The 26,246-nt window shown below is 39.0% G+C and overlaps 3 protein-coding genes across 7 annotated transcripts; 1 reads left to right on the plus strand and 2 right to left on the minus strand.

Annotated features, from left to right (window-relative positions):
* Positions 1-35: 35 nt before the first annotated feature.
* ccdc90b (coiled-coil domain containing 90B) lies at positions 36-4,159 on the minus strand. 3 transcript variants are annotated; one of them, XM_061898732.1, is made up of 8 exons: positions 3,969-4,159; positions 3,635-3,754; positions 1,075-1,178; positions 882-983; positions 699-809; positions 577-630; positions 384-498; positions 36-239 (listed from the first exon to the last, which is right to left on the minus strand). In XM_061898732.1, the coding sequence occupies exons 1-8, from the start codon at positions 4,018-4,020 to the stop codon at positions 184-186; spliced, it is 714 nt and encodes a 237-aa protein (XP_061754716.1). In that variant the 5' UTR covers positions 4,021-4,159; the 3' UTR covers positions 36-183. The 3 variants fall into 3 exon arrangements, with proteins under 3 accessions (XP_061754716.1, XP_061754714.1, XP_061754717.1); XM_061898730.1 differs by having other exon boundaries at positions 699-812; positions 3,969-4,158; XM_061898733.1 differs by lacking the exons at positions 3,635-3,754; positions 3,969-4,159 and adding an exon at positions 3,447-3,600 and having other exon boundaries at positions 699-812.
* Positions 4,160-5,860: 1,701 nt separating this feature from the next.
* alg8 (ALG8 alpha-1,3-glucosyltransferase) lies at positions 5,861-19,110 on the plus strand. Of its 3 annotated transcripts, XM_061898737.1 has the most exons (13): positions 5,861-6,015; positions 8,680-8,758; positions 8,871-9,064; positions 9,145-9,254; positions 11,082-11,149; positions 11,230-11,356; positions 11,539-11,642; positions 11,747-11,867; positions 13,725-13,864; positions 13,949-14,088; positions 14,182-14,279; positions 14,380-14,452; positions 18,245-19,110. In XM_061898737.1, the coding sequence occupies exons 1-13, from the start codon at positions 5,927-5,929 to the stop codon at positions 18,474-18,476; spliced, it is 1,575 nt and encodes a 524-aa protein (XP_061754721.1). In that variant the 5' UTR covers positions 5,861-5,926; the 3' UTR covers positions 18,477-19,110. The 3 variants fall into 3 exon arrangements, with proteins under 3 accessions (XP_061754721.1, XP_061754722.1, XP_061754723.1); XM_061898738.1 differs by lacking the exons at positions 5,861-6,015; positions 8,680-8,758 and having other exon boundaries at positions 8,920-9,064; positions 11,096-11,149; XM_061898739.1 differs by lacking the exons at positions 5,861-6,015; positions 8,680-8,758 and having other exon boundaries at positions 8,950-9,076; positions 11,096-11,149.
* guca1d (guanylate cyclase activator 1d) lies at positions 18,707-26,246 on the minus strand. Its single transcript, XM_061898748.1, has 4 exons — positions 25,820-26,246; positions 24,066-24,215; positions 23,340-23,427; positions 18,707-23,270 (listed from the first exon to the last, which is right to left on the minus strand). The coding sequence occupies exons 1-4, from the start codon at positions 26,015-26,017 to the stop codon at positions 23,146-23,148; spliced, it is 561 nt and encodes a 186-aa protein (XP_061754732.1). The 5' UTR covers positions 26,018-26,246; the 3' UTR covers positions 18,707-23,145.

A 26,246-nucleotide genomic window follows, 5' to 3' on the forward strand; every position in this document is an offset into this window, starting at 1 on the left:
CTTGGTCAAATAATTTTCATTAAATTGGGAAGAAACTAGTTCATAGATTTTATATACATTTTAAAAAACACTTCAAACAAGCAACAATATGCCCTTTTCTGCAACATGTTGGTAAGAGAGCAATCGGATTGAAAATGTAATAACTTTTTCTGCCGCTACTTGCACATGTACACTTTCAAAACATCACCTCCATAACCAGTAAACACCCAGAGCAATGGTCAGGCAGGAGAACACAGTTGCTGTGGAGACACAAAACATGCAAATTATAAGTTAGGACAAGTGATAGTAAATGGACTGATGAATTAAAAAAATCACAATTATATAAAACATTTTTGAAGTACTATTTTTGTTTAACTCAGTTATGAAAACTAAAGTAGCCTCACCTGCGAGGTAACGGATGGTCTCCAGCTTGAGTGACTCCAGGACCGTTTTAAGTGAAGCCACTTGCAGGTCCATCTTCTTGCTGATCTCCATGTTGTTGTGATCCAGGTCGGCTTTCTATAAATCGACAAAAAACGTGAATATGGCCACTGAAGGAGACCATAAGGAGGATATTTAAATTTGTATTGAATTTACTTTTTGATGGAATTCTGTGCTGGCCTCCATCAGCTTTGTGTCCTGCTCTGTAAACTGGCACAGGACAAGAAGTTGGGTTGCTTTGCCGCTGCATGCACGCACAGACGCAAACTTTTACACACCATGTCAGAGATGCGGCTGCTCTCCAGGTTGATATCCAGTTTGGTTTCCGCCCGCACTTTTAGACTCTCTTCCTTTAGTCTATTATGCAGTTGCTCCAGTTCCCGCTTCATCTTCTGCACAAAACTAAAAGACTCAACCAATCTTCACACAACTAGCCTTGTCAATAAAGGATGCAATTGTACCGTGTTCTCAGATCGCAGGTTGGCAAAGTCGCTCTTCTCCAGGATCACCATGTCCTTCCTGATGGCGTCCAGGTGGGCCATGATCTGCTGCAGGGCAATTTCCTGTGAATAACAAAATAGGAGCTTGATTTACACCCAAAGGGGGTGAGAAAATGAACAAACACATGTGATGTTCGGAATAATAGCACCCCACCTGGTGCGACTTGGTCACCATGTCTTTATAAACAATGTCCATGTTGGCCGTTGTCAAAGTCACCAGAGCGGAGACGATGAGCTCGGCCTGTCGTTTCTCGAAACCTGGGAAAAAATGCCTTTGTGTGTAATTAATTATGAAGCCATTAGGTATACATAATGAGGTCCAATGCAAGAAATAGATGAAAATGTAATTAAAAGTATAAAAGTATATATATATATATATATATATATATATATATATATATATATATATATATATATATATATATATTTGGGTGTGGGAAAAAATCGATTTGAATTTGAATCGCGATTCTCACGTGCGATTCAGAATCGATTCTCTTTTTTTTTAATAGATTTTTTTGGGTGATTTTTTTAAATTTAATTTCTTTTAATCAATCCAACAAAACAATACACAGCAATACCATAACAATGCAATCCAATTCCAAAACCAAACCTAACTCAGCAACCCTCAGAACTGCAATAAACAGAGCAATTGAGAGAAGACACAAACACGACACGGAACAAACCAAAAATAGTGAAACAAAAATGAATAACAACAGTGTCAATATATAATTTCAGCATTCGATTTATAATCGAATCGCGACCCCAAGAATCGATATTGAATCGAATCATGGTGCCTCGGTGTGCATTGTTTACACAACGTGCGGTGCGCTACTTAATATGTCCGTGTCGTTCGGTACACCTTCGAACCAAACCAAAACCCCCGTACCGAAACGGTTTAATACAAATACACGTACCGTTACACCCCTAATATATATATATATATATATATATATATATATATATATATATATATATATATATATATATATATACATACATGCATGTACTGTACTTATACATATACAGTATGTATTTATATACAAACCCTGTTTCCATATGAGTTGGGAAATTGTGTTAGATGTAAATATAAACGGAATACAATGATTTGCAAATCATTTTCAACCCATATTCAGTTGAATATGCTACAAAAACAACATATTTGATGTTCAAACTGATAAACATTTTTTTTTGCAAATAATCATTAACTTTCGAATTTGATGCCAGCAATACGTGACAAAGAAGTTGGGAAAGGTGGCAATAAATACTGATAAAGTTGAGAAATTCACATCAAACACTTATTTGTAACATCCCACAGGTGTGCAGGCTAATTGGGAACAGGTGGGTGCCATGATTGGGTATGAAAGCAGCTACCGTGAAATACTAAGTAACTCAAAAACAAGGATGGGGCGAGGGTCACCATTCTGTAAGCAAATTGTCGAACAGTTTTAGAACAACATTTCTCAACGAGCTATTGCGAGGAATTTAGGGATTTTACCATCTACGGTCCGTAAAATCATCAAATGTTCAGAGAATCTGGAGAAATACAGTGGAGTGGAGGAGGACTTTTATAGGCGGACTAACAGGTCTTTGAGGGTCAGAATTCTAGCTGATAGACAGGTGTTAAAATACTTATTTTCAGCTGTATAACAAAAATAAATTGTTAAAAAATCATAGATTATGATTTCTGGATTTTTATTTTTAGGTAATCTCTCATACAGTGGACATGCACCTATCGTGAAAATTTCAGACCCCTCCATGATTTCTAAGTGGGAGAACTTTCAAAATAGCAGAGTGTTCAAATACTTATTTTCTTGACTGTATATATATATATATATATATATATATATATATAATGTACATGCGACTCCTTGTGACCCCAAAAGGAACAAGGTGTAGAAAATAAATGGATGGATGTACACACATATACATACTTCAGGGTTTCCCACACATTCATTTATTTGTGGGGGCCCGCCACGAAAGAATTACGGCCGCCACAAAAATAAATAAATAAATAAATTAGTTAATCAATTAAAAAAAAAATGATTTGGCTTTTGACGCGCTCGACCACTCATAAAAGCAATGGGACTCCGTCTGTGAATGTAGCTTGTAGTTACATATTATAAAAATATGTAAATATTATATAAATATGTATATAAATATATACATAAAGTGTTGTAATTATATTCCAACTCCGCGTTCTTCTTGGTCATCGCCACCGCCGCGGCCAGCCCCTATCAATAACCCCCGGAGCCCCCCCCGCCGCCCGACCACACCACCACAAATAGATGCCTGACCTGTGGGAAACACTGTACTTTAAAATACAAAATAATATGCATACATATTTTGATAAATGACTATATTACTTTAGATTTAATTAAATTAATTAATTTTGGGTTTTTATATTGTTGAATCTTCAAAACTGCATACAGTTGTTTTGTTTTAATATTTTTTGGACGGCGTGACGCAATGGAAGAGTGGTCGTGCGCAACCCGAGGGTCCCTGGTTCAATCCCCACCTAGTACCAACCTCGTCACATCCGTTGTGTCCTGAGCAAGACACTTCACCCTTGCTCCTGATTGGTGCTGGTTGGCGCCTTGCCTCCATCAGTGTGTGTGAATGGGTAAATGTGGAAGTAGTGTCAAAGCGCTTTGAGTACCTTAAAGGTAGAAAAGCGCTATACAAGTACAACCCATTTATTTATTTAGTTTCCTCACCGCTACTTGCCAGTTGGGTCACCATGGCATGCGAGTCAAAAGTAAGTTTCCGCTGTTCCAGAGGCGTTAATTCCACTTTCCTCAGGTCAAAGGTCGCCACTGCTGTCCCAACCTGAATAGCTGTAAGTAAACAATTAAGGTAGTTGAGCAACATTGCAGCAGGGGAAAACAATGAAATGATGGGGCCTAAAGTTACGTCCACTTCTTTTAAGACATTTGGAAAAGTTGTAATAGACTCACACTTGTAGCTAGAGACACATATGAACACAGTATGGTACAGCTATTGACTGTTTAGTACAAGTTGGCTGTACAGTACATTCCGCACAACTGTTACCTCTCCAGTTTGCAAGCTGCCGTAGCTTCCATCGCCGCATAAGAGTGTTCATTCGGCTCTTCTTGGCTTTAAATGTAAAGTAAACGTTACGCAAATCGATAAAGTTTGTTAAATAACTCCTGTTGGCCCAGTAAGACTCTTGTTTGATCACAAACCGGATGTAGCGTCAAGGCGATAAGAGTGACAGTCCTATGAGGCCTTCTGGTACTGTCGGAAAATTGAACTTCTATCGTAAAACGTTAAGAAAATGTCTTTATCTCATGTGCCATTGTTGTAAGCACAATACCAATAGGGCGCAATTTGCAAAATGCACAACCGCATTTTGCAAATTTAATGTGAAATCAAATCAAATGTTTATTGGATTCATCACTATACAGTGTATATCCACGACAGAACTACCGACTAAACTACTACCACAACTTGGTTTACTATTTATAAAATATAATAATGTTACCTGGAACTTGAAATACCCCACCCGGCCTGAATCCACACTTGGTAGTAATTTAGTCGTGGATGTACACTGTATAGCAGTGGTCCCCAACCACCGTGCCGCGGCTCGATTGGTACCGGGCCGCAGAAGAATATTTTATATATATATATATATTTTTTTTTTAAAAATAATTTTTTATTTTTACATTTTATTTTTATTAAATCAACATAAAAACACAAGATACACTTACAATTAGTGCACCAACCCAAAAAACCTCCCTATTTCATGACAAAAACCTCCCATTTTCATGACAAAGAAAAAAAGAACCCCCCCTCACCCCCACCCCCCGCCGGTCTGCGGGACAAATAATCAAGCGTTGACCGGTCCGCAGCTACAAAAAGGTTGGGGACCACTGCTGTATAGTGATGAATCCAATAAACATTTGATTTGATTTGATTTGATTTGATTTGATTTGATTTGATTTGACATTAGATTTGCAAAATGCGGTCTCCAAAATATACCCCAATATCTCGGATACTTGTAACAGATGTCACATGTCATCTGCAAACATGACGCACATGTTTTGCTCTTGTCCCCATTCGATGGATTATTGGACAACTGTTTTCAAACACCTTGCTAAGGCTTTGGATTTAAATCTGACACCATGTGCAGAAATGGCTATTTTTGGGACTGTATCAGACCCCTAAATAAGGAGAACATTTAAGGATAGTATCGCATTTGCATCCTTAGCACGTAGGAGAATTTTGCTGGAGTGGAAGTCACCTTTTTGCCCCAAAGCCTCCTTATGGCTTAAAAACTTTATGATGTATTTAGATCTGGAGAAAATAAAGTTCAATCTTAGGGGGGCACCTGGGAAGTTTTATTCTGTTTGGGGCTGTATGGTTGACTACATAGCTAAATTAAAGACGCTACAGGACACATGATAAGTTCACCTTTCATAAACCAGCTTCTTTTTTTTCTTTTTTTTAATTATTTATATTTATTCCGGGTGTATATTTACTATCTGCCTATGTTGAGAAGAAAGTGATGTACTATTTTTTTTTCCATTTGTGACTGTACCTTTAATTTATGTAGGACGTGGGGGAGGGGGGCGGTGTTATATGTGTATGGGGTATGTGTTGGGTTGCGGTTCTTTGAAGTGGGTGGGAAAAAAAGGGGAAAATGTGTTTACTGTTTTATTGTACATTGTAATACCCGTCCAATTCAATAAAAACATTTATTTAAAAAAAATGCGGTTGTGCATTTTGCACATTGCGCCCATTGGAATTGTGCTTAAAACATCATGCCGTCAATTTGTAAAAAAAAAAACGCTTGAGTGTTTCGTATGTATATTTATAAATACATAATTTTCAGACCACGGCGACAGGTATATTATTCTATACCTAGAGTATTATGTGGTCTCCGTGGTGTATTTGTCGCCAACCGCCTTCCATTTTTACGGAGTCGTGGTAGTGTACACTCATTGTCAATAAAGTTTTCAAACGAAAAAACACAACTGGGAAGTGTCATGGTGGCCACGGCGGTGCATAGTGGAGGCTGGTTTCCAGCGGTAGCTCTGGGAGTTTCCTTGCTCAAAGCTCTGTTTATCAACGCCTAGTGAGTCAAACACTGTTTTTACTTTGGCTTGTGTCATTCCCGTTTTTTGGGGGGACAGAAAAATGTCCCACGATACTCCTGTTAGCATCCGGCTAACATTAGACCGACTGGCTCGCAACATCTACTAATTAGTATTTTTTTAATTAATAGATGTTTTCTGAAATCATTATGATTGTGTGATGAATTGCAAATGAGCTTTCTTTAAGTAATGTCACTTGCATGTTATATGTTTTAGGAAATGTTTTTATAGTCCGCTTCGTTAAACCCAAGCCTACGTCGCGGTAAAGCCACAAGATGTCGCTATTTAAACCAAATATGGCGGGATGAATGCGAACAGACGAATTGATTGATTGAAACTTTTATTATTAGATTGTACAGTTCAGTACATATTACGTACAATTGACCACTAAATGGTAACACCCGAATAAGTTTTTCAACTTTTTAAAAGGCCTACTGAAACCCACTACTACCGACCACGCAGTCTGATAGTTTATATATCAATGATGAAATATTAACACTGCAACACATGCCAATACGGCCTTTTTAGTTTACTAAATTGCAATTTTAAATTTCCCGCGAAGTCTTGTGTTGAAAACGTCGCGGTATGATGACGCGTGCGTTTGCAGGGATAGGAATGAAGATTTACAAAATCAGATGAAAATGTTTCAATCCTAAAACACCGCTTTGCGGAAGGCCGCACAGAAAATTTTTGAAATCTATGTTAGCTTAGGATGCATTTCCTGCTATTTTCAGTCAAAATCTAACAATATTCTCCTGACCAAAATTTCACATTTATTAGCAAATATTTTCATAAAAATGTATCGTGATGAAATTTATGTATACAAGTTTACACATGTATCAAATTCTTGCACACTTTTGGATTATAGACAAAAATAGGTCTACAAATGAATTAACCAGAATTCTTCTCCGTAAACTCACTTTACTTAGATGCCATGCCGATTTCGCGTGGTCAAAGAGTGCCACCTTTCCCCGAGATCCATAGTTCACAATGTCCTTGCAATATAAGCACTGAGCACATCCCGGTTCATCGCACTTAGCAATGAAATCGCTGATCAGTTCGTCTACTTCTACGAAATTGTTGTTAATCTTCACCTTCAGTTTGATAGATATATCGAGCCATGCCTAGTTCCACTTGTTTCTCACACCCTTATCAATATCTTTCGCTAATGAAGTATCCCTATCTTGAATACGCCTAACAGTGTCTGAAACTGTTTTGTCAATAAAGAAACATGTTAATTGAGAGCTACTGGGTTTTCTTTCCAGATTAGTCGCCGATAATCACAACCAATATAAACAGAATACGAGTTCAGAAAAGCTCACAATAATTGAGGTTCAGGGACTAGATATTGTTGGCAAACGACGCGTGCAGACGCCTATAACGGGCAATGTCATTGGTTGATGTTGTCAGCTGATAGTAGTGCTAGCCAATCTGGTGCCTTCACACATTGGCATTATATTTTTCGCGGGAATTCTCTGCCTTGTACTGATAACTAGGTCAACGCAGAGACAAAAACCACAAGTACCTAACCCCCCTATAATTTTCTCCCCGGATTTAAACGATTCACAGAAATGACCCTGGCGGCTCCAAAATCCGCAGATCCGCAGAAAATTCCCATCCCTGGCGTTTGACGTCACCGGTTGTAGCGGACATTATTTTCCAGCCCGATCCAAGCTATAAGTAGTCTACTTTAATCGCATAATTAGACAGTATTATGGACATCTGTGTTGCTGAATCTTTTGCAATTTGATCAATTAATAATGGAGAAGTCAAAGTACAAAGATGGAGAGTGGGAAGCTTTTAGCCTTTAGCCACAAAAACACAGCCGGTGTTTCGTTGTTTAAAATTCCCAAAGATGAAGCTTTACCATGGATCAGAGCGGTCAAGCAAACATGGATCCCGACCACATGTCAACTGGCAGTTTTCGGTGAGAAAATTGTGGTAATAAGTCGCCTCTTACCAGAGACATCAGCGGAGCTTCTGTCTTGCTGCAGCTTCCGTGACTTCCCTCAGAGACTCTGGCGTCAACACACCCGTGGCCACACCCCTCCGACTTTCCGGTACTATTTAATCTTACTAAAACACAAGCAACACAATAGGCAGATAAGGGATTTTCCAGAATTATCCTAGTAAATGTGTCTAACAACATCTGAATCGCTCCCACTGCAATTGCCGTTTAAAAAAAAAAAAAATGTTTTTTTTTTTTTCTAGTCCTTCACTCTAAATTTCCTCATCCACGAATCTTTCATCCTCGCTCAAATTAATGGGGAAATTGTCGCTTTCTCAGTCCGAATAGCTCTAGCTGCTGCTGGCTATGATTGTAAACAATGTGAGGATGTGAGGAGCCCTACAACCCGTGACGTCACGCGCACATCGTCTGCTACTTCCGGTAAAGGCAAGGCTTTTTTATTGGCGACCAAAAGTTGCGAACTTTATCGTCGATGTTCTCTACTAAATCCTTTCAGAAAAAATATGGCAATATCGCGAAATGATCAAGTATGACACATAGAATGGACCTGCTATCCCCGTTTGAATAAGAAAATCAAATTTCAGTAGGGCTTTAAATCGGGGTCCACGCTAATCAATTCATGGTAAATTACTGTCCCTTCTTGACTTTTATATTTATGCCTTGTATTTGTGTAAAGTCATTCTACAGATTTTGAAGTGCACAGAAACTGGTTGGCTATCACACACAGTCTGCCAGTGTCCAGGTGGTACCATGAGGTAAAGGGAGTCTTTTTTGTCTGTCCTTTTGAGCAACCACTCCCCCTGCTGGTGTAGGGTGTTACTACAAACTATGTACTTTTTTTTGGTATTTTCTTCGTTTTCCGTGTAGAACACGTCCGATTGGACCCTGGACTACCCACCGCTGTTCGCCTGGTTCGAGTTCAGTCTTTCCCAGATTGCTCAGCACTTTGATAAGAACATGTTGGCAGTGGAGAATCTCAACTACGCTAGTCCACCTACTGTCCTTTTTCAGAGGTTGTCTGTCATCTTCACTGATGTGCTTTTCATCTTTGCTGTGAAAGAGTGAGTGTGATGGTAAACCGAGCAACAACTGTTTCTTGTTTAGATATTTCTGCATACCATTGTTGATTGTCTGTGTGCAGGTGTTGTAAGTGTGTTCGGGAGCAGAAAGGCACTCGAGATGTCCTTAGCCATCCATCATTTGTCCTGGCTGTGCTGCTACTCTGGAACTTTGGTCTTCTCATTGTTGATCGTATGCTTTTCAATCAGTTAGCTATTTTATCCCGCCCACTTGCTTCCTGATGGGTGATTGACATATTTATGTACTTCATGGCATATTTATTGGGGCTTCTCAAGTATTTAAAGTGGAACTGTACTTTTTTTGGAAATTTGCCTATCGTTCGCAATCATTCAGGAAGACATGACGACGAATGCATTGTAACTCGTAAATGTAAGTCCGCTTGCAAGAAAGCCAATTGAAGGTTCTCTATTTTGTCCATGAAACCCAATAAATAACCATCCAAAAAACAGCCAACAATAGTCCATTTAAATTCCTTGACTTGAATATTAACCAAGTATTAGGGACGGCGTGGCGCAGTGGGAGAATGGCCGTGCGCAACCCGAGGGGCCCTGGTTCAAATCTCACCTAGTACCAACCTCGTCACGTCCGTTGTGTCCTGAGCAAGACACTTCACCCTTGCTCCTGATGGGGGCTGGTTGGCGCCTTGCATGGCAGCTCCCTCCATCAGTGTGTGAATGTGTGTGTGAATGGGTAAATGTGGAAGTAGTGTCAAAGCGCTTTGAGTACCTTGAAGGTAGAAACGCGCTATACAAGTACAACCCATTTATCATTTATATTGTTACTATAAGCGCAAACACAGATGAACAATTTATAGCGGCGCCGTGATCACTAGCTTATGTGCTTGTATTGACCGAGTGGTCAGCTGGCAGCACAGTGAAACGGGTTAGTGCATGTGCCTCACAATATGAAGGTCCTGAGGAATCTTTCTGTGTGGCGTTTGCATGTTCTCGCCGTGACTGCGTGGGTTCCCTCCGGGTACTCCGGCTTCCTCCCACCTCCAAAGACATGCACTAGGGAATAGGTTGATTGGCAACACTGAATGGTCCCCAGTGTGTGAATGTGAGTGTGAATGTTCTCTGTCTATCTGTGTTTTAATGAGGTGGCGACTTGTCCAGGGTGTATCCCGCTTTCCGTCCGAATGAAGCTGAGATAGGCTCCAGCTCACCCAGCGGCCCCAAAAGGGATAAGCGGTAGAAAATGGATGGATTGATGGAGTGGTCAGCTTCTTCACACTTCCTTGCTTGTGAAAGTTTATTGTAGACCATAATTCATGTCCCTTACCTGAATAGTAGAACCATGAGGATGTTGGTACACTTTGACAGCCAATTTAGACACACAAATAACACTTGGTTCACCCCACTTTTTTCGCAAGGATTATGAGTCATTCTTAATCCAAACAGAAATATAACAAGATTCTATCAATTGGCATCCCAATGACAGCAGCCCTTGTACTCTAAGCAATATTTTTATTAGGTTTGTTTGCTCTTTTGAAGTCTTCAGTGTTTAATCGTCAGTGATGTATATACAGAAAAAAGTGACCGTTGTGATGTGTTTTTGAAATGAGCATAATACATAAATACTAATATTTATTATAAATGTGTCTGTTACTACATAAAATATACACTTACAGCATGTATATAAACCCTGAATGGAAATGTTTGGATGTTCTTTTAAGGGCTTTTATAGGCAGAATAGAGCGACTTTCATAGGCTCCATTGTAAGCAGACTTGATCACATTTGTTTACTATTTAGAATACATAAAATAAAGAAAAACAGAGGTGTTCTTCACTTACATAACGATTGTGAATGATAGGCACAATTACAAAAAAAGGGCAGTTCCCATTTCAAGGAAATACTATAATAGGTCAGATTTTTAAGTATTCATTATTTAATTGGCTTTATATTTATTTGTGTAAACTCAAAAAAATCCTATCTTAAGCAATAAGGTAATCATGTTTTGTAATGTTGACTTCATGGCTCCTTGATGTTGTCCCTTAGATATTCATTTTCAGTACAATGGCTTTCTATTTGGTTTCCTGCTGCTGTCAGTGGCCAAACACTTGCAGGTAGCATCAGGTCATAAGTTTGACATTTTACTCTTTAAAAAAACAAACTAATTCTGCAACTATTCTTTGGCTTTGGACAGTCGCAGCACATGCAGGGGGCGCTGCTGTTCGCTATCCTTCTCAACTTGAAGCATATCTACCTGTACGTGGCTCCTGCATACGGTGTCTTTCTGTTGAGGAGTTACTGCTTCACTCAGGGCAACAGCGGTAAGCCACACAACAAGTGGCAACCACCTCATATCATATCATCATCGCACAGTGTGGGAGCCAAACAGTAACCACTTAAAAAAAAGTTGTAGTGTCAATAGATGATGATGTAATTCATAAAGCAGCTTTGATGTATCAATCATTTATATCATTGTGTGATTATTTTTTTTTTTTCTGTGCAGACGGCTCTATCAGATGGAGGAGCTTCAGTCCGCTCCGTTTGCTTGCTCTTGGCAGCATTGTGGTCACCGTCTGCGCTGTTTCCTTTGGCCCGTTTGTCGCCATGGTGAATGCATTGCAAACCGCTTCAGGGATTGAGGCGAAAAATACAATTTAAATCAAATATCAGCATAAAGTGGAGTTTTTTTTTGTTTTTTTGTATTTTTGCAGGGTCAAGTACCTCAGGTACTGTCACGTCTCTTCCCCTTCAAGCGAGGCCTTTGTCACGCCTACTGGGCGCCAAATGTTTGGGCTCTCTACAATGTCCTGGATAAAATTTTGGCCACGCTTGGTAAGAAATTAATCAGTTCTCGAGTCAAGCTGTGGCCGTCATAAAACCTTGAATGATTCTGTAGCCAATATTTTAAGTAACATTAAAAAATTCTGAGGTGGCATATATCCATCCATCCATTTTCTACAGCTTATTCCCTTTTGGGGTGGCGGGGGGCGCTCGCGCCTATCTCAGCTACAACCGGGGGGAAGGCGGGGTACACCCTGAACAAGTCGCCACCTCATCGCAGGGCCAACACAGATAGACAGACAACATTCACGCTCACATTCACACACTAAGGCAGGGGTAGGGAACCTATGGCTCTAGAGCCAGATGTGGCTCTTTTGATGACTGCATCTGGCTCTCGGATAAATCTGAGCTGACATTGCTTAACACGATAAGTAATGAATAATTCCACTTGTAATCATAGTGTTAAAAATAACATTCAAAATATAAAACATTCTCATGCATTTTTATGTTCAAGAAGTTGCGTTAATGGTAAGAAGTAATTTATTTATTACCGGTTAGTGTTGGGCTTGCCCTCCCGGGGGTTCTTCAGACCACCAAGCACCGACATGAGAGCCTGTTTTAGGGTTAAAATATTGTTTTTTTTTCAGTTAGTCTCTCAGTTGCTTTCCAGCAAATGTCTTTTTCTCTTTCGTCCTCATTCGCCCTCTGGCTCCAGCCCCAACCCTGTCTCTCCTCCTGGCTGCTGCTTATAACAGAGCGACAGGTGATTAGATAACAAGGCCCAGGTGGGCCATCCACGCACCTGTCGCTGATTTCGAGGCCGGTCCTGGCAACATCCTGCTTTGCTGCAGACCCGCAGGCCACGCCCCCTCCACAGTTAGCTTCAGAATAACGATGTTATTACAAAGAATAAGAGACCTATTATACTCTGGAAATGTTGGTCTTACTTAAAAATGCACACGTTTAGTTGTGTTCAGTGTTAAAAAAAATATTATATGGCTCTTAGGGAAATACATTTTAAAATATTTGGCTTCTTGCCTCTCTCAGCCAAAAAGGTTCCCGACCCCTGCACTAGGGCAACATTCACGCTCACATTCACACACTAGGGCCAATTTAGTGTTGCATATATGTTTTAAAAAAGTTAAACGCCAGTTCCCTGTCAACTGGCCGCCAGTTGAATAGCCAAAGGCTTTTCAACTGGCGGCCTGGGAATGACACAATACCAGCCCCCAAGTTCATTTCAAAACTTGTGAGACAAACATTTTTGCAGCAAATTCCTAAAAACACTAGAGTGCTCATGTTGTATAGAGGAACGTGGACCACCGTAAAAACAATGGCAGAACCTTGCATTGACCTTTTAACCTTGCGAGCAAACATAGAATATAGGGGTCCAACCTTGTGATTTACACAATTAAGGCGTCCCCCAAGGCACCACTTTTAAGACCTTTCTTTTTTGGCAGTTACACATTTTTCTTTTAATGTAATTTATGTAACTAAGGTGTTGTCGCTTGTTTACTCCACATGCAGTTAGTAGTCATGTGTTCAACTTATTTCCTTATACTATTGGTGTTCCTCAAGGTTCCATTTTAGGTCTTCTTTTTCATAATTTGGGGTATTCAACTGGTGCCCCATGAGTGAGACTCACATTTTTGCAGAAGGTCCTTAAAAACAGCACAGTGCTTCCCTGTGACTCAGACACTAAAGACGAAAAAATCAAACGTCTACCGTAGAGGATGCTGGTTCCCTGAAATATATACAGAATGAGGCCAATAGGGAAGGGAGAGGTCCAGTCCGGCGTATAATATAGCTAAAAGTAAAGTATTTCAAAATACATATTTTCAAACACAATTTGATTTTAGGTGTGACTGTGAAAGAATCCCAATAATAGATCTTTTTTTTTTCTTCCAGGTAATCGTCTGAAACTTTTGAACGAGGCAAAACTTTCTCGGGCCTCCATGACAGGCGGCTTGGTTCAGGAGTTCCAGCACTCTGTCCTGCCTTCTGTGTCTCCATCCGTCACTCTTGTCTGTACTCTGCTTTCCATTCTAGTGAGTCCTCTGTAAATCCTCCAATTTTAAACTTAGAAATTCCTCAGTGGGCTCACATTTCCTGTCTGTGGTGTGACTTTTTAGCCCGCGGTGGCATCCATCTGGCGGCGTCCTCGTGGTGCTCGCGGATTCCTGCGCTGCCTGTTGCTCTGCGCTCTCGGCTCCTTCATGTTTGGCTGGCACGTCCATGAGAAAGCCATCCTCATGGCAATCCTCCCTCTCAGGTGGCCTTTTATTCATGTTATTAGAGTGGAATACGACTTTGTTATTGGTGCTTTACAGATCAAGTCAGCAATTTAGTGTTTTCCACAATGTAGTTTGCTGGCGGTAGAGAATAGAGAGGATGCTGGTATCTTCCTAGTTCTGACCACAACTGGACACTACTCACTGTTCCCGTTGCTTTTCACCCCAGCAGGTAAATATTAAACTGTCTGTCACTTATATAAATGTTAAAATTTACACCATCCTAGTCACTTTTAATGAACTATAATTATTCTGATTACTTTTTGTTGTAGAGTTGCCGATCAAGTTTGCACTGATGTTGACGTTCACCATCTTTTCTTTCACTGCTCTGGGGAGATTACACAGGTAGTTGAACAATTTTTTTCATGCATTTATTCAATAACATCTTGATTTATATTGCCTTACAGAAATGGAAAATAATATTTGTATAAAAAAAATCTTGGAATCACTTTTTTGGTTTGAAAAAAACAACAACTTTTGTTATATTGCAACTTTTTTCAAAGATGTTGTATGAAACTTCAAACCACCACTTCAACTTCAACTTCAATCTTTATGCGTAGGGGCTTACTTTCCAATTTGATCAAAGTGTTATATCCTGCCCTCTGATCACGTAACGACGTAGAGCAGGGGTGTCCAGACCACTGGACAAAAAATGCAGCCCATCAGCATGTTCACTTTGGCCATGTGACTTTGTAATCCATTTAATTAGCCCAAAGCTCTGATGGGTGTCATTTGTTGTAATTATTTGGACAATGTAAGAAACTCCTGCACAAAAAGTAAACACACAGGGTCACACACAACACAACCTGCTCACATAACTCTGGATATAAAAAAAAAAACATGTCCCATCACCATAAAAACATTTACATTTACACCCATTTAAATCAATTGCAAGGCATTATGAGGAAAAAACAAAAACACTCTATCCATACTTATCAATGTTTGACCTTTAGCTGCTTGATATTTCTGATTAAAAAGCTTTAAAGTGGTAATCACTGGAGTAAACAAGGTAGGAGTTGAACTTTCACATACTCTTAATATTCAATTATAATAACTCTGTGGCAGGCCTTGCGTTTCCCACCTAGGCCTTCAGTGATGTCCGACTTTAATTTTTATCTCTCAAAATACCATCATTTATGTCCCCACTTGACCATTGCTGGAGAAATAAAATACAGAAACACATTTACGCACTACTGGGCATTGAATCACCACCAACAGTGTACATAACAGTTTTTTTCTGGCGCATTTAAAAATCAATAAACTTGCTTCAGCAATTAAAAGATATATTCTGTGGTACTGTCCAAATTAAAATAGCAAAAAACATTTTAAATGTGAAAAAATTAAGAAATAAAATATCCAAACTCACATTTCATCGACAGCTGAGCTAGCTTCCGGGGTTGGCTGACATTGTTTCACAAGATATGTAGTTTCTATTTTAATATTCTTCTTGAAAATGGCCTTGCAAATATATGTGTTGTCTTGTCTAGTCATAAAATATGCATATGAGGCATATTGGCTGAGTTCTTAAAGTTTACTCCATAGGGTGCTCATCCAAAACTTCCCGCTGCTGGCATATCTACATTCAACAACCTAAACGGGTCTACTGCACTTGCTCTACACTACTGTAGCACGCTGGGTAATGGAGTTCTTATGTTACCTAGCTCATAAGATAACATCACTATATATCTGCTTTAGGCCACCTAGAAGGCCTTACTGACAACAACACGTGATATGATGGGCTATTGCAACTGTCTATCACTGTATGTCCCCATTCACTTACAGCGCACGGACGCCAGCATTGCTTAATCTAAAGGCCTGTGGCAGATTTGGTACAGCACGGCAACATAACCTATCTGAATTCTGATTGGATAAAAACTCTATAAACTAAAAACAACAGCGCTGGAAGGAGCAGAATATGACATGAAGAGAATATGAATACTTTTAGATATTTAGGGAAAGTAAATCAACAATTACTTTTATCTTTAATTATGATTATAATTTCTGGTTATGTTAGGCCAGCAGAGAAGGCCTTGCTGGCCCTGAAGGCACACGACTGTTATAACTATTAAGCATACATCCATTATATTATTTTTATAATATGTAAATACGCACACACACATATGTATGGTTACTTTACATGCAGTCGGCTTTCGGCCCCTGGACAATTTTTTTTTAGCTCAATCCGGCCCTCCAGTCAAAAAGTTTGGACAGCCCTGACGTACAGTAACTATGTCCGTATATAACATTTCATGTGCTTTTGCATGGTGTGTTGTTAATGATAATAATGCTAATGATAGATACTTGTCCCTCGTTTTTCGTAGCTAGTTAGTTCCAAGTCTGACTGCGAAGTAGGATTATTTTTAATAGAGTATTTTCAATGTTGGAGCATAAAAACTGTGTGACATTCCGAATGTTTTTCAAACACAATTAGAGCCCTCTAATCATGAAATAACACCATGTAGTAGGTCTAGACAATTAATTGAATTTTAATCACGATTTTGGCTCCTCACAATCATAAAAAAAATATAATCACAAAAAACGATTAATGGGCCGTGCAATGTGCATGCAGTTTCCTGAGCTTGTAACAGTGAAACAGATTAGGAGCAAATGAGTGAAAAAAAGATGTCTACTAGAAGTTTGGGATCTCATCATGGTCCTTACGTTTAATTTGACGCAAAGCTAGCATGCCTAAACCATAATCACTTAACTCAACAGAAAATGTCTGCGTTTACCTAACTACTGAGAATTGGCCAATAAAACGGAATCAGCTATTGAACAGCTATATCACGGGGATTTACATTAATGTGAGTGAAAAACTGTCATTGTGAGAAGAAGTAACATTTGTTTGGGAAAATAATGTGTCGGCTCTTTCATCCTCCAAACGCTCAACCACCCCGTCCTGACCTATACTATTTGGATTCGGCCACTTGAAACAGCGACTAAACTACGAAACTAAAGCTAGTGAAAACAATCCATACACAACACATCTCATTTGCTTGTGTTGTTGTGAACGACATCATCGATGTAAGATCAATGTTCAAACAGGACAGCAGTTGCAACTTGAGAGGCTTGCTCTTTAATTTTTTAAGAGCCTCAAGTTGAACTTGTCAAGCTGAGAACAGCAGCATACTTCTCCCCTTCACAATAACCGCGCTGTGCACAACATCTGGTCTGACTGTGCTAACAAAATACAGATTTCAAAAAAGTAACATAAACAAGTATAGTGTACTTTAAAGTACTATCCATCCATTCATTTTCTACTGCTTATCCCCTTTCGGGTACCAGGATAATGGAAAAACAAGTTGACTTTATATCCTGAATAGTGTTTCATTGTATCCGGTAAACTATATCTAATTATGTTTCCAATCCACAAAGTATCTGAAAATACAGTCTCAACATCCACAAAATGCCACAATTTTACATGGCTCACCAATGTGAAAATCTGTTATTGATGAGGCAGAAGTTGAAGATGAAGTGCATCAAAAAATTGTTCTTCCAAAGGTTGTTCAACTGGATTGTCACAGTGAATAAGGATAGCACCAAGATTATTTGCTTCTTTGTAACTGCTTTTTTATATGTGCACGAGCGCCCTGCGTGCACAAGACAGCATTGAGTGACGGGCCTGAAATCCAGACAATTTTTTCCGATAGACATACAGTAATTGGTCATTGTAAATAATCTGGACACTTTAAATTTTGAAACCTGTATATGTTCCGTTAAACCACTAATGGTAACACAACCTTGCCGGTGGTTGTTCTTGTTCTTGTTTTTGTTTTGAAAAATGTAATATTGAGCAAGTTGCTAACAGCCCCTTTAATTCTCATAGAAGTATGACTTTTTTCTCAGTTTGTTATTATTTCAACATGTTATCCACATATTATCACCCATATAGTAAAACGATATGTCAAAATTCCAACTTCTGGTAAAATACAAATAATATCTTGTATATTTAAGGTTTTTTTTCTTTTCCCACACACATCATATCACGCATTCCTTCTCTTACAACGGACATTTTTTTATTTTAAAGTTCAGATTTCATTTTTGTAAAATTAATCACATATTAAAAATCTTAGCAATGCTTTTGCAACTCTTATTTTAAGATTTTTAAGTACTTTGTGAACGGGTGTCTCCCCCCAGCCAACAGTCACTATTGCACCCGTTGGAGGTCGCCTACCTGTCTGGCCTGGTTGCTGTGGCGATTACCTGTGAGCTCATCTTTCCTCTATCACCTTGGCAACAAAAACTACCCTTCCTCCCCCTGCTCTTGACGTCTGTCTACACCTCGCTGGGGGTGTGTTACTCCTTCTTTCGTCTCTACGCCAGTCTTCTGCGACCACAGCAGCAGGGCCACAGGCCCAAACAGCTGTGACACAGGTTTCATTCCTGCACTGAGCCAGACATAAACTGTTGACTCAATCAGGTAACAAGCAGACACACCACAACACGTAGTAGGCAATAAGTAGTCTGCTCTCAAGAGATGGACATTAAAGATGTTTTTGTTTTTTAAAAATATTTTACATGAATAAAAACATATACATTAAAAAAAAAAATTGTTTCGCTGCTGGTACTTCATCTGTTTCATACCAAAGGGTCAATGAACACAATTTTGAAAAACTTTTATTTATAAGGCAACACAAAACTTGATTTGTTACAATGAACTTGGGTGGAAAGACTTCCACTGTGAGATTGTATTGCACAAATAACTGTTATAGCACTACAGATGCTAACCTGCTCAGCCACGAGCAAGGACTAAAAGCAGGTTAGAACTCACGCTAATCAGTTCAATTATCACTGAGAAGTTTACTGACGCTAAAAAAATCAGCGGCCCACAGGTTAGCAAATAACTTAGACAGTTTAACTGCTATGTAAAAGAAAAGGGGTAGGAATACATAAGCTCTGCTTCTTCCTACTCCTTTTCAAACATGTTGAATAGAGAAACTGGAAATTGTGATGTATCATGTTGTATGCATGCATGTTTGAAATAAACTCAAACTCAACCATTAGTTATCGTTTTTTAACCAGTTAAGCTATTTGTTACGTGTATAGCACTGTTTCAAGCAAATCAACCGAATAGTTAGTAGGTTAGCAAGGACGCTAACAACTTTTGTTAAGAGTGTAGCTAGCCCGTTGTAACCAGTTTAACACTGATGCTAACAAGTTCACCGTTCCGTAGGTTAGCAAAGAATGTGATCAGTTTAGCTTTTGGTTTTCAGTTGTGTTAACCATTTTACCCCAAGTAAAGCAAGGTTTCTTTGAAATTAGTAGGTTAGCAAGGAAGCTAACAAGTTGAAAGGGGACTAGCACATTTTAACCAGTTTAGCGATGATGCTAACAAGTAGTGCAGGTGTTGTGCAATCTAGGGTGGATAAAGTGGCCTCATTTCTTTGTTGAAGCGCAAGTCAGTTCATGTGTATTGTACATTTTCACCCCGTGGTCTTATCATAAACATCAGCATATAAAAGTAGAGCCACTTGGTTAATTCGGTATCCTCATAAAAGACCAGTCACCAAAAAGAAAACAAAGTAAAACATTGTTTCCATGTAAAGCATGTGCGTGCTTGCTTTACGTTTAGATGGACAATATCAAACTAATGACAAGAAAATGGCAAAAATCAATCAAATTGGACCAAAGGACGCAATTTTGACATTTACAGTGGGACTTAAACTCTTTCTCCCTTACAGACAAGCCAGCTGAAGCTTTTACACTTTTCAGAGGATCACCATAAACGCCGGCTGGCCCAGAAGAAACTCCCAGAACACACTGCTCTCATACAATGGGTCTTGGTTAGTTTTTGCCTCATCCTTCACGTAAAGTGTGAGTGAAAAATGTGTGGAAAATGCATTACTGACCCGATAAGTTCAAAAAAGAAAAAGATGATACAGTATTAGCTACTCACAGATGCTAACTGGTGGTAGTTCCAGCATACTGCAGCTAGTCCTGGATAGGCCTACTTTTTAATGCATCGGTCACACACAGGATTTTCACAAGAATGAGGGAAAATACAACTTTACATACAGTGGGCTGAGTTAGTAAATGTACCTGACATCAAAGGTATAGTTCAGAAAAATTAACGATTCTTCCATTGAACACAGGAGAAATAAAGTATGTAGCCAGAAATAAGAGAGCTTCTAGTGTTAGGCACAAGCAATATTTTCTGAATTAAAGTTTAAAGTCAACTTTTTTGGTAAGATTACATTTTAGCGCAGAAACACAATCAATTATAGCTTTTTGTCAAACATTTCAACTAACCTGTTCTTTGACTAAACTAGGCTAGTATGTTTAGCGTTTAAACGTTTTCACCTGGAGTATATAAATACTAGGGCCACAACGAAAAGAAAAAACGTTGTAATGACAGAAATATTATTGTGTTATTTCCTAATTAACGACAGAATTTTGCTTGGAAAAAAGTAGTAATTCTACAACTAAATTGTTGTATGAGAATGCTGTGAAAAGACTGTTTAATAAAGTTGTAATTTTACCTGTAAAAGTCTTAAGAGAAGACATTCTAAATATTTAGAGGAGGGAAAACCTTCTAGTTTTAAGAAAGTCATAATCATGATAGACACATTTTTTTTCAATAGGGAAAAAAGTTGCTGGGGGAAAAAAAATGCCATTATAACAATGTTTTGAAAATAATTTTATCAAAAAAAGTTGTTATGATTAATAAAGTTAGAAAACCAATTTACTAAATTTTGAAGAAAAAGTCTATTTGTGAATACAGCTGTATTACAGGGAGAATAAAAAGGAAAATTGTGAGTACAATATTATGATTTCATGAAAACAAATAGGAAATGTTGCAAGGAAAAAAATCACAATTATCAAAAAAGTTGTGGTATATTCCTAGTAAAAAATAATTGAACTTTACGAAGAGTAAGAATTCTTTAGAGATGCTCTCTCTAAATTCATATTTAGACATGACTTGAGTATTCACTTTCAAACAAAGAGCAAAAATACTTTTCATTGATTTTTAATTGTCAATTTTTTTTATATATAAAATATGTATTTTATACATAAGAGATTAGCGAAATATATATATCTATATATATATCTATATATATAGATATATATATATATATCTATATATCCATCCATCCATCCATCTTCTTCCACTTATCCGAGGTCGGGTCGCGGGGGCAACAGCCTAAGCAGGGAAACCCAGACTTCCCTCTCTCCAGCCACTTCGTCTAGCTCTTCCCGGGGGATCCCGAGGCGATCCCAGGCCAGCCGGGAGACATAGTCTTCCCAACGTGTCCTTGGTCTTCCCCGTGGCCTCCTACCGGTTGGACGTGCCCTAAACACCTCCCTAGAGAGGCGTTCGGGTGGCATCCTGAGCAGATGCCCGAACCACCTCATCTGGCTCCTCTCGATGTGGAGGAGCCGCGGCTTTACATTGAGTTCCTTCTGGATGGCAGAGCTTCTCACCCTATCTCCAAGGGAGAGCCCCGCCACACGGCGGAGGAAACTCATTTCGGCTGCTTGTACCCGTGATCTTATCCTTTCGGTCATGACCAAAGCTCATGACCATAGGTGAGGATGGGAACGTAGATCGACCGGTAAATTGAGAGCTTTGCCTTCCGGCTCAGCTCCATCTCACCACAGCGGATCGGTACAACGTCCGCATTACTGAAGGTGATGGGAACGTAGATCGACCGGTATATTGAGAGCTTTGCCTTCCGGCTCAGCTCCTTCTTCACCACAACGGATCGGTACAACGTCCGCATTACTGAAGACGCCGCACCGATCCGCCTGTCGATCTCACGATCCACTCTTCCCTCACTCGTGAACAAGACTCCTAGGTACTTGAACTCCTCCACTTGGGGCAGGGTCTCCTCCCCAACCCGAAGATGGCATTCCACCCTTTTCCGGGCGAGAACCATGGACTCGGACTTGGAGGTGCTGATTCTCATTCCGGTCGCTTCAAACTCTGCTGCGAACCGATCCAGTGAGAGCTGAAGATCCCGGTCAGATGAAGCCATCAGGACCACATCATCTGCAAAAAGCAGAGACCTAATCCCGCGGTCACCAAACCGGAACCCCTGAACGCCTTGACTGCGCCTAGAAATTCTGTCCATAAAAGTTATGAACAGAATCCGTGACAAAGGACAGCCTTGGCGGAGTCCAACCCTCACTGGAAAAGTGTCCGACTTACTGCCGGCAATGCGGACCGAGCTCTGGCACTGATCGTACAGGGAGCGGACCGCCACAATAAGACAGTCCGATACCCCATACTCTTTGAGCACTCCCCACAGGACTTCCCGAGGGACACGGTCGAATGCCTTCTCCAAGTCCAAAAAACACATGTAGACTGGTTGGGCAAACTCCCATGCACCCTCAAGAACCCTGCCGAGAGTATAGAGCTGTTCCACGACCAGGACGAAAACCACACTGTTCCTCCTGAATCCGAGGTTCGACTATCCGGCATGTGTATGTATGTATATGTATATGTATATATACATATATATACTATTTAACAAATACTACATCAGGATATATATCATTTTTGGGACATTCATATTTTTGTCCATATTGCACAGCAATGTAAAAAGAAAATGTTAAGATTTTACAACGATAAAATCACAATATTGTGATGAATAAAGTATTTTAAGAAATCGTAATTTTTAGATTTTTCAGTGTGGCCCTAATACTACTCCTTTGTTCGTTTGATGTTTATACAAAGACAAACAGCATTTAAAATGTATTCTACAAAAACTTTGCCTTCAAATTTCAAGGATGTGAGCTTTTGACATCTAGATTTGAAGTTATTTTCCAACTTAAATCAAGATACAGGCACTATAATTGATGAACTTACTCGGTAAGAGACCTGCTCAAACAAAACACAGTAATGATTTTCACCTAGCACTCCATTACAACTAAACCAACAGCATTTGTGTCCATTTTTAAAATGGCACAGTTTAACAAGAAGTGTGGGAACCTTACTTGTGACATTCTGACATCATGTTAGCCTTTTTGGGGTGGCTGTAGCAGCTCGTTGCACATTTTTTTCCCCCTAATGTTCATTTTGGGTTTTAGGTCAGCTCTCACGCCTTGCGGCCCTCTATAATGATGACTAACACTGGCGTCAAGTCCATCAAGTTCCTCAGCATGTCCATGATGTCCTCGTGGTCTTTGGCGCCCTCAATGAACTCCTCCAGGGTCATCTCCCCTGACAAACAATGTTGTGGTAAGTTAGCATGAGCATTAGAAGGACAAGTAGGATTTTAAGGCGTTTTACCTTCTCCTTTTACGTCGATTCTCTCAAATATAAGCGTGACGATGTCTTCGGGGTCAGTGTCTCGGTTGCGTGTAATGTCTTGGATGGCCTGCAAAGAGAGACGGCATGTATGTTTTCTGTTTTTTGTTATGTACAGTATATGGAAAACGGCTACTAAATTTTGTGGTATGAGTAATTACAAGTGATTAAACTGTCAGAGGTTGAACTCTTAATGGACAAACTGGGTCAGGGTCATTCCCAGTTAATTTCACTTGCTGGTAGCGGATACATTGAGCTGATTCAGTAGATTAGCACTTCCCTGCCTTTGCTTAATCCTGAACCCAGCATGGCTGAACGTCAACTCTGAATGAACTTAACTTTGCACACACAGCATATTACTGTAGAACCAAAGAGATAAATGTAGTATGTACAGTAGCCTTTTGGGGACGACGTGGCGGAGTTGGGAGAGTGGCCGTGCCAGCAAGCTGAGGGTTCCTGGTTTGATCCCCATCTTCTACCAACCTCGTCACGTCCGTTGTGTCCTTGAGCAAGACACTTCACCCTTGCTCCTGATGGGTTGTGGGTTGGGCCTTGCATGTCAGCTCTCGCCATCAGTGTGTGAATGTGTGTGTGAAAGGGTGAATGTGGAAATAGTGTCAAAGCGCTTTGAGTACCTTGAAGGTAGAAAACCGCTATAGAAGTATAAACCATTTACCTTTTTTATGGTGTATTCGTATGGGTAATTACCGAGAAAATAGTCTCCAGCTCCTCTTTGTCAATCTTTCCGTTTCCGTCCTGGTCAAAAAGTTTGAAGTACCACTTGAGCTTCTGGTTGATTTCTCCTTTTAGCATCAGACTGATAGCAGCAATGTATTCCACAAAGTCGATATACCCGTCCTGCACAGACATAACACATGACTCCATCATTGCGGTCCAAAATTAAGTTTTTTTTCACCTAAAATATTACATAACATCAACAGCTTTAAGTTATGCACTTCAACACACCTCATGGTGGCGCTAGAAGAAAACCTTGACCTATAAATCCGCTTTTGGAAGGGTCTTTCAAAAGTAATTTCACTTGTGAAATTACGGTACTTAACTTGAAATATTGTGAAAAAAAATGTAATGTTATGACTATCATGAGAAAAATAAAATCATTTAGAAAGAAGAAAATAAACACATTTTGCTGGAATAATGTATTGATATTAAATATTGGACTTTAATATTAGGAGAATACAGTTTTAAAGAAAATACCCAAATAAAGTCAAAATAAAAAAAGAAATTCTCCAAAGAAAATCATTCAAAGTAAAAAAATAAAATAAATAAATGTATTTTAATTTGAATACATTTGTAAACTTTGGAGAAATACATACTTTATCATAATGTTTTTGGGAATAAAATTGCAATATAAGATAATAAACATGCAATTTTGCAGGAGAAAAGCCAAATTTTTGGGGTAAAGGTGAATTTTACAAGAATAAAGTCACAAGGAAATGAAGTTTTTTTCCATAATTAAAAAGATAAGAGAAATAAGTAAAGTTAGTGCATATGTATATATGTAAACTTCTTTTCTTGCTGTAATACAACTGTGTTGATTGGATACATTTATGTTTTATGCTTGAACTCTATATTTATTTATTCTTTTTCTTTTCATTGACATCCAGCCTTACACATTTCTATCTATTACATCATAATCACATACATCATATAGCTGTTGTCTGCCCTTAAATGTCAAAATTATTTTTGTTTATATCCCCAACTTACTACAACCCCCCAAAAAAACGCAAAATATTATTTTTATATATACATTATTCAAATGATTATGTATATACATATATATATATATATATATATATATGTATATGTATATATATATATATATATATATATATATATATATATATATATATGTGTGTGTATATATATATATATATATGTGTGTGTATATATATATATATATATGTGTGTGTATATATATATATATATATATATGTGTATATATATATGTGTATATATATATATATATATATATATATGTGTATATATATATATATATATATGTGTGTATATATATATATATATATATATATATATACATATAAGGTGTGTGTGTGTATTAATATTATTATGATTATATTATTTTCAGTACGACCTGACACATCATTTGTATGCTTTAACCTCAAATTTAAAGATCCACCCATAATTAAGTTTTTGTCTGTAATCTTTCATCTGGTGGTGGGAAGCAGTCCCTCCCTATTTAAACTAGGATTTTCTATGGCCTCCTCACCTATGATACCAATGAGACTGTGAATCCAATAAAGTGTTCTTGATAAAGTCGCTGCCAGGAGGATAGTTGTGCACGCTAACTATCTAAGCCAATTAGGTACTGAGCCAATGAGCTGTCTGCTTTTCTAGTGATCTGACCAATGACTTTGTAAATTCTGCTTTCTGACACACAACCTGTTTTGTATACTAAGATTAGATTGGTCATATTTGCTCACCCCATCCATATCAAAGGTGAAGAAGACCTGGTCCACGTAGCTGTTGGCGTTCTCGTTCATCCCTTTCAGGCCGAGAATGGTCTTCAGCTCAAAAAGTGTAATGAGGCCCGACGGCGACTCCCGCATGAACATGTTGTACCAGTGGTGCATGTCCTCGGCCAGGATGTCATCTATGTTGGAGCCATGGTTCCCCATCATTCAAAGCTACTCTGTGAGCCTTCAATTGTTTGTTTTTGTGGGGCTTCGGAGAAGCTACATCCAAAAGTGGAAAAAAATGCAGGGTAGACAACCCTAATGTAGAAAAAGATGAAGAAAAACTGCCAAAGAGGCTACAACTCCATGGCGGTGAGGTCAGCAGCAAGCTAGAGGATGCTGAAAGTAGCCTGCATGTGTGACTCTGCAGGCAGAATGCAAACCACAGGATGCT

The sequence above is a fragment of the Nerophis ophidion genome, linkage group LG04 (assembly GCF_033978795.1).
Source record: "Nerophis ophidion isolate RoL-2023_Sa linkage group LG04, RoL_Noph_v1.0, whole genome shotgun sequence".
NCBI lineage: Eukaryota > Metazoa > Chordata > Actinopteri > Syngnathiformes > Syngnathidae > Nerophis > Nerophis ophidion.

Bases quoted from the DNA above. Each gene is read 5' to 3' on its own strand.
- ccdc90b (XM_061898730.1), bottom strand. From the start codon at position 4,020: ATGAACACTCTTATGCGGCGATGGAAGCTACGGCAGCTTGCAAACTGG. The intron at 984-1,074 runs GTGGGGTGCTAT...TGTTATTCACAG, and splicing joins TGGTGACCAAGTCGCACCAG to GAAATTGCCCTGCAGCAGAT. The intron at 631-698 runs GTGTGTAAAAGT...GTCCTGTGCCAG, and splicing joins GCAGCCGCATCTCTGACATG to TTTACAGAGCAGGACACAAA.
- alg8 (XM_061898737.1), top strand. From the start codon at position 5,927: ATGGTGGCCACGGCGGTGCATAGTGGAGGCTGGTTTCCAGCGGTAGCT. The intron at 11,357-11,538 runs GTAAGCCACACA...TTTTCTGTGCAG, and splicing joins CTTCACTCAGGGCAACAGCG to ACGGCTCTATCAGATGGAGG. The intron at 14,280-14,379 runs GTAAATATTAAA...TTTTTGTTGTAG, and splicing joins GTTGCTTTTCACCCCAGCAG to AGTTGCCGATCAAGTTTGCA.
- guca1d (XM_061898748.1), bottom strand. From the start codon at position 26,017: ATGATGGGGAACCATGGCTCCAACATAGATGACATCCTGGCCGAGGAC. The intron at 24,216-25,819 runs GTGAGCAAATAT...ATGTCTGTGCAG, and splicing joins TCACCTTTGATATGGATGGG to GACGGGTATATCGACTTTGT. The intron at 23,428-24,065 runs GTAATTACCCAT...CTCTCTTTGCAG, and splicing joins AGCTGGAGACTATTTTCTCG to GCCATCCAAGACATTACACG.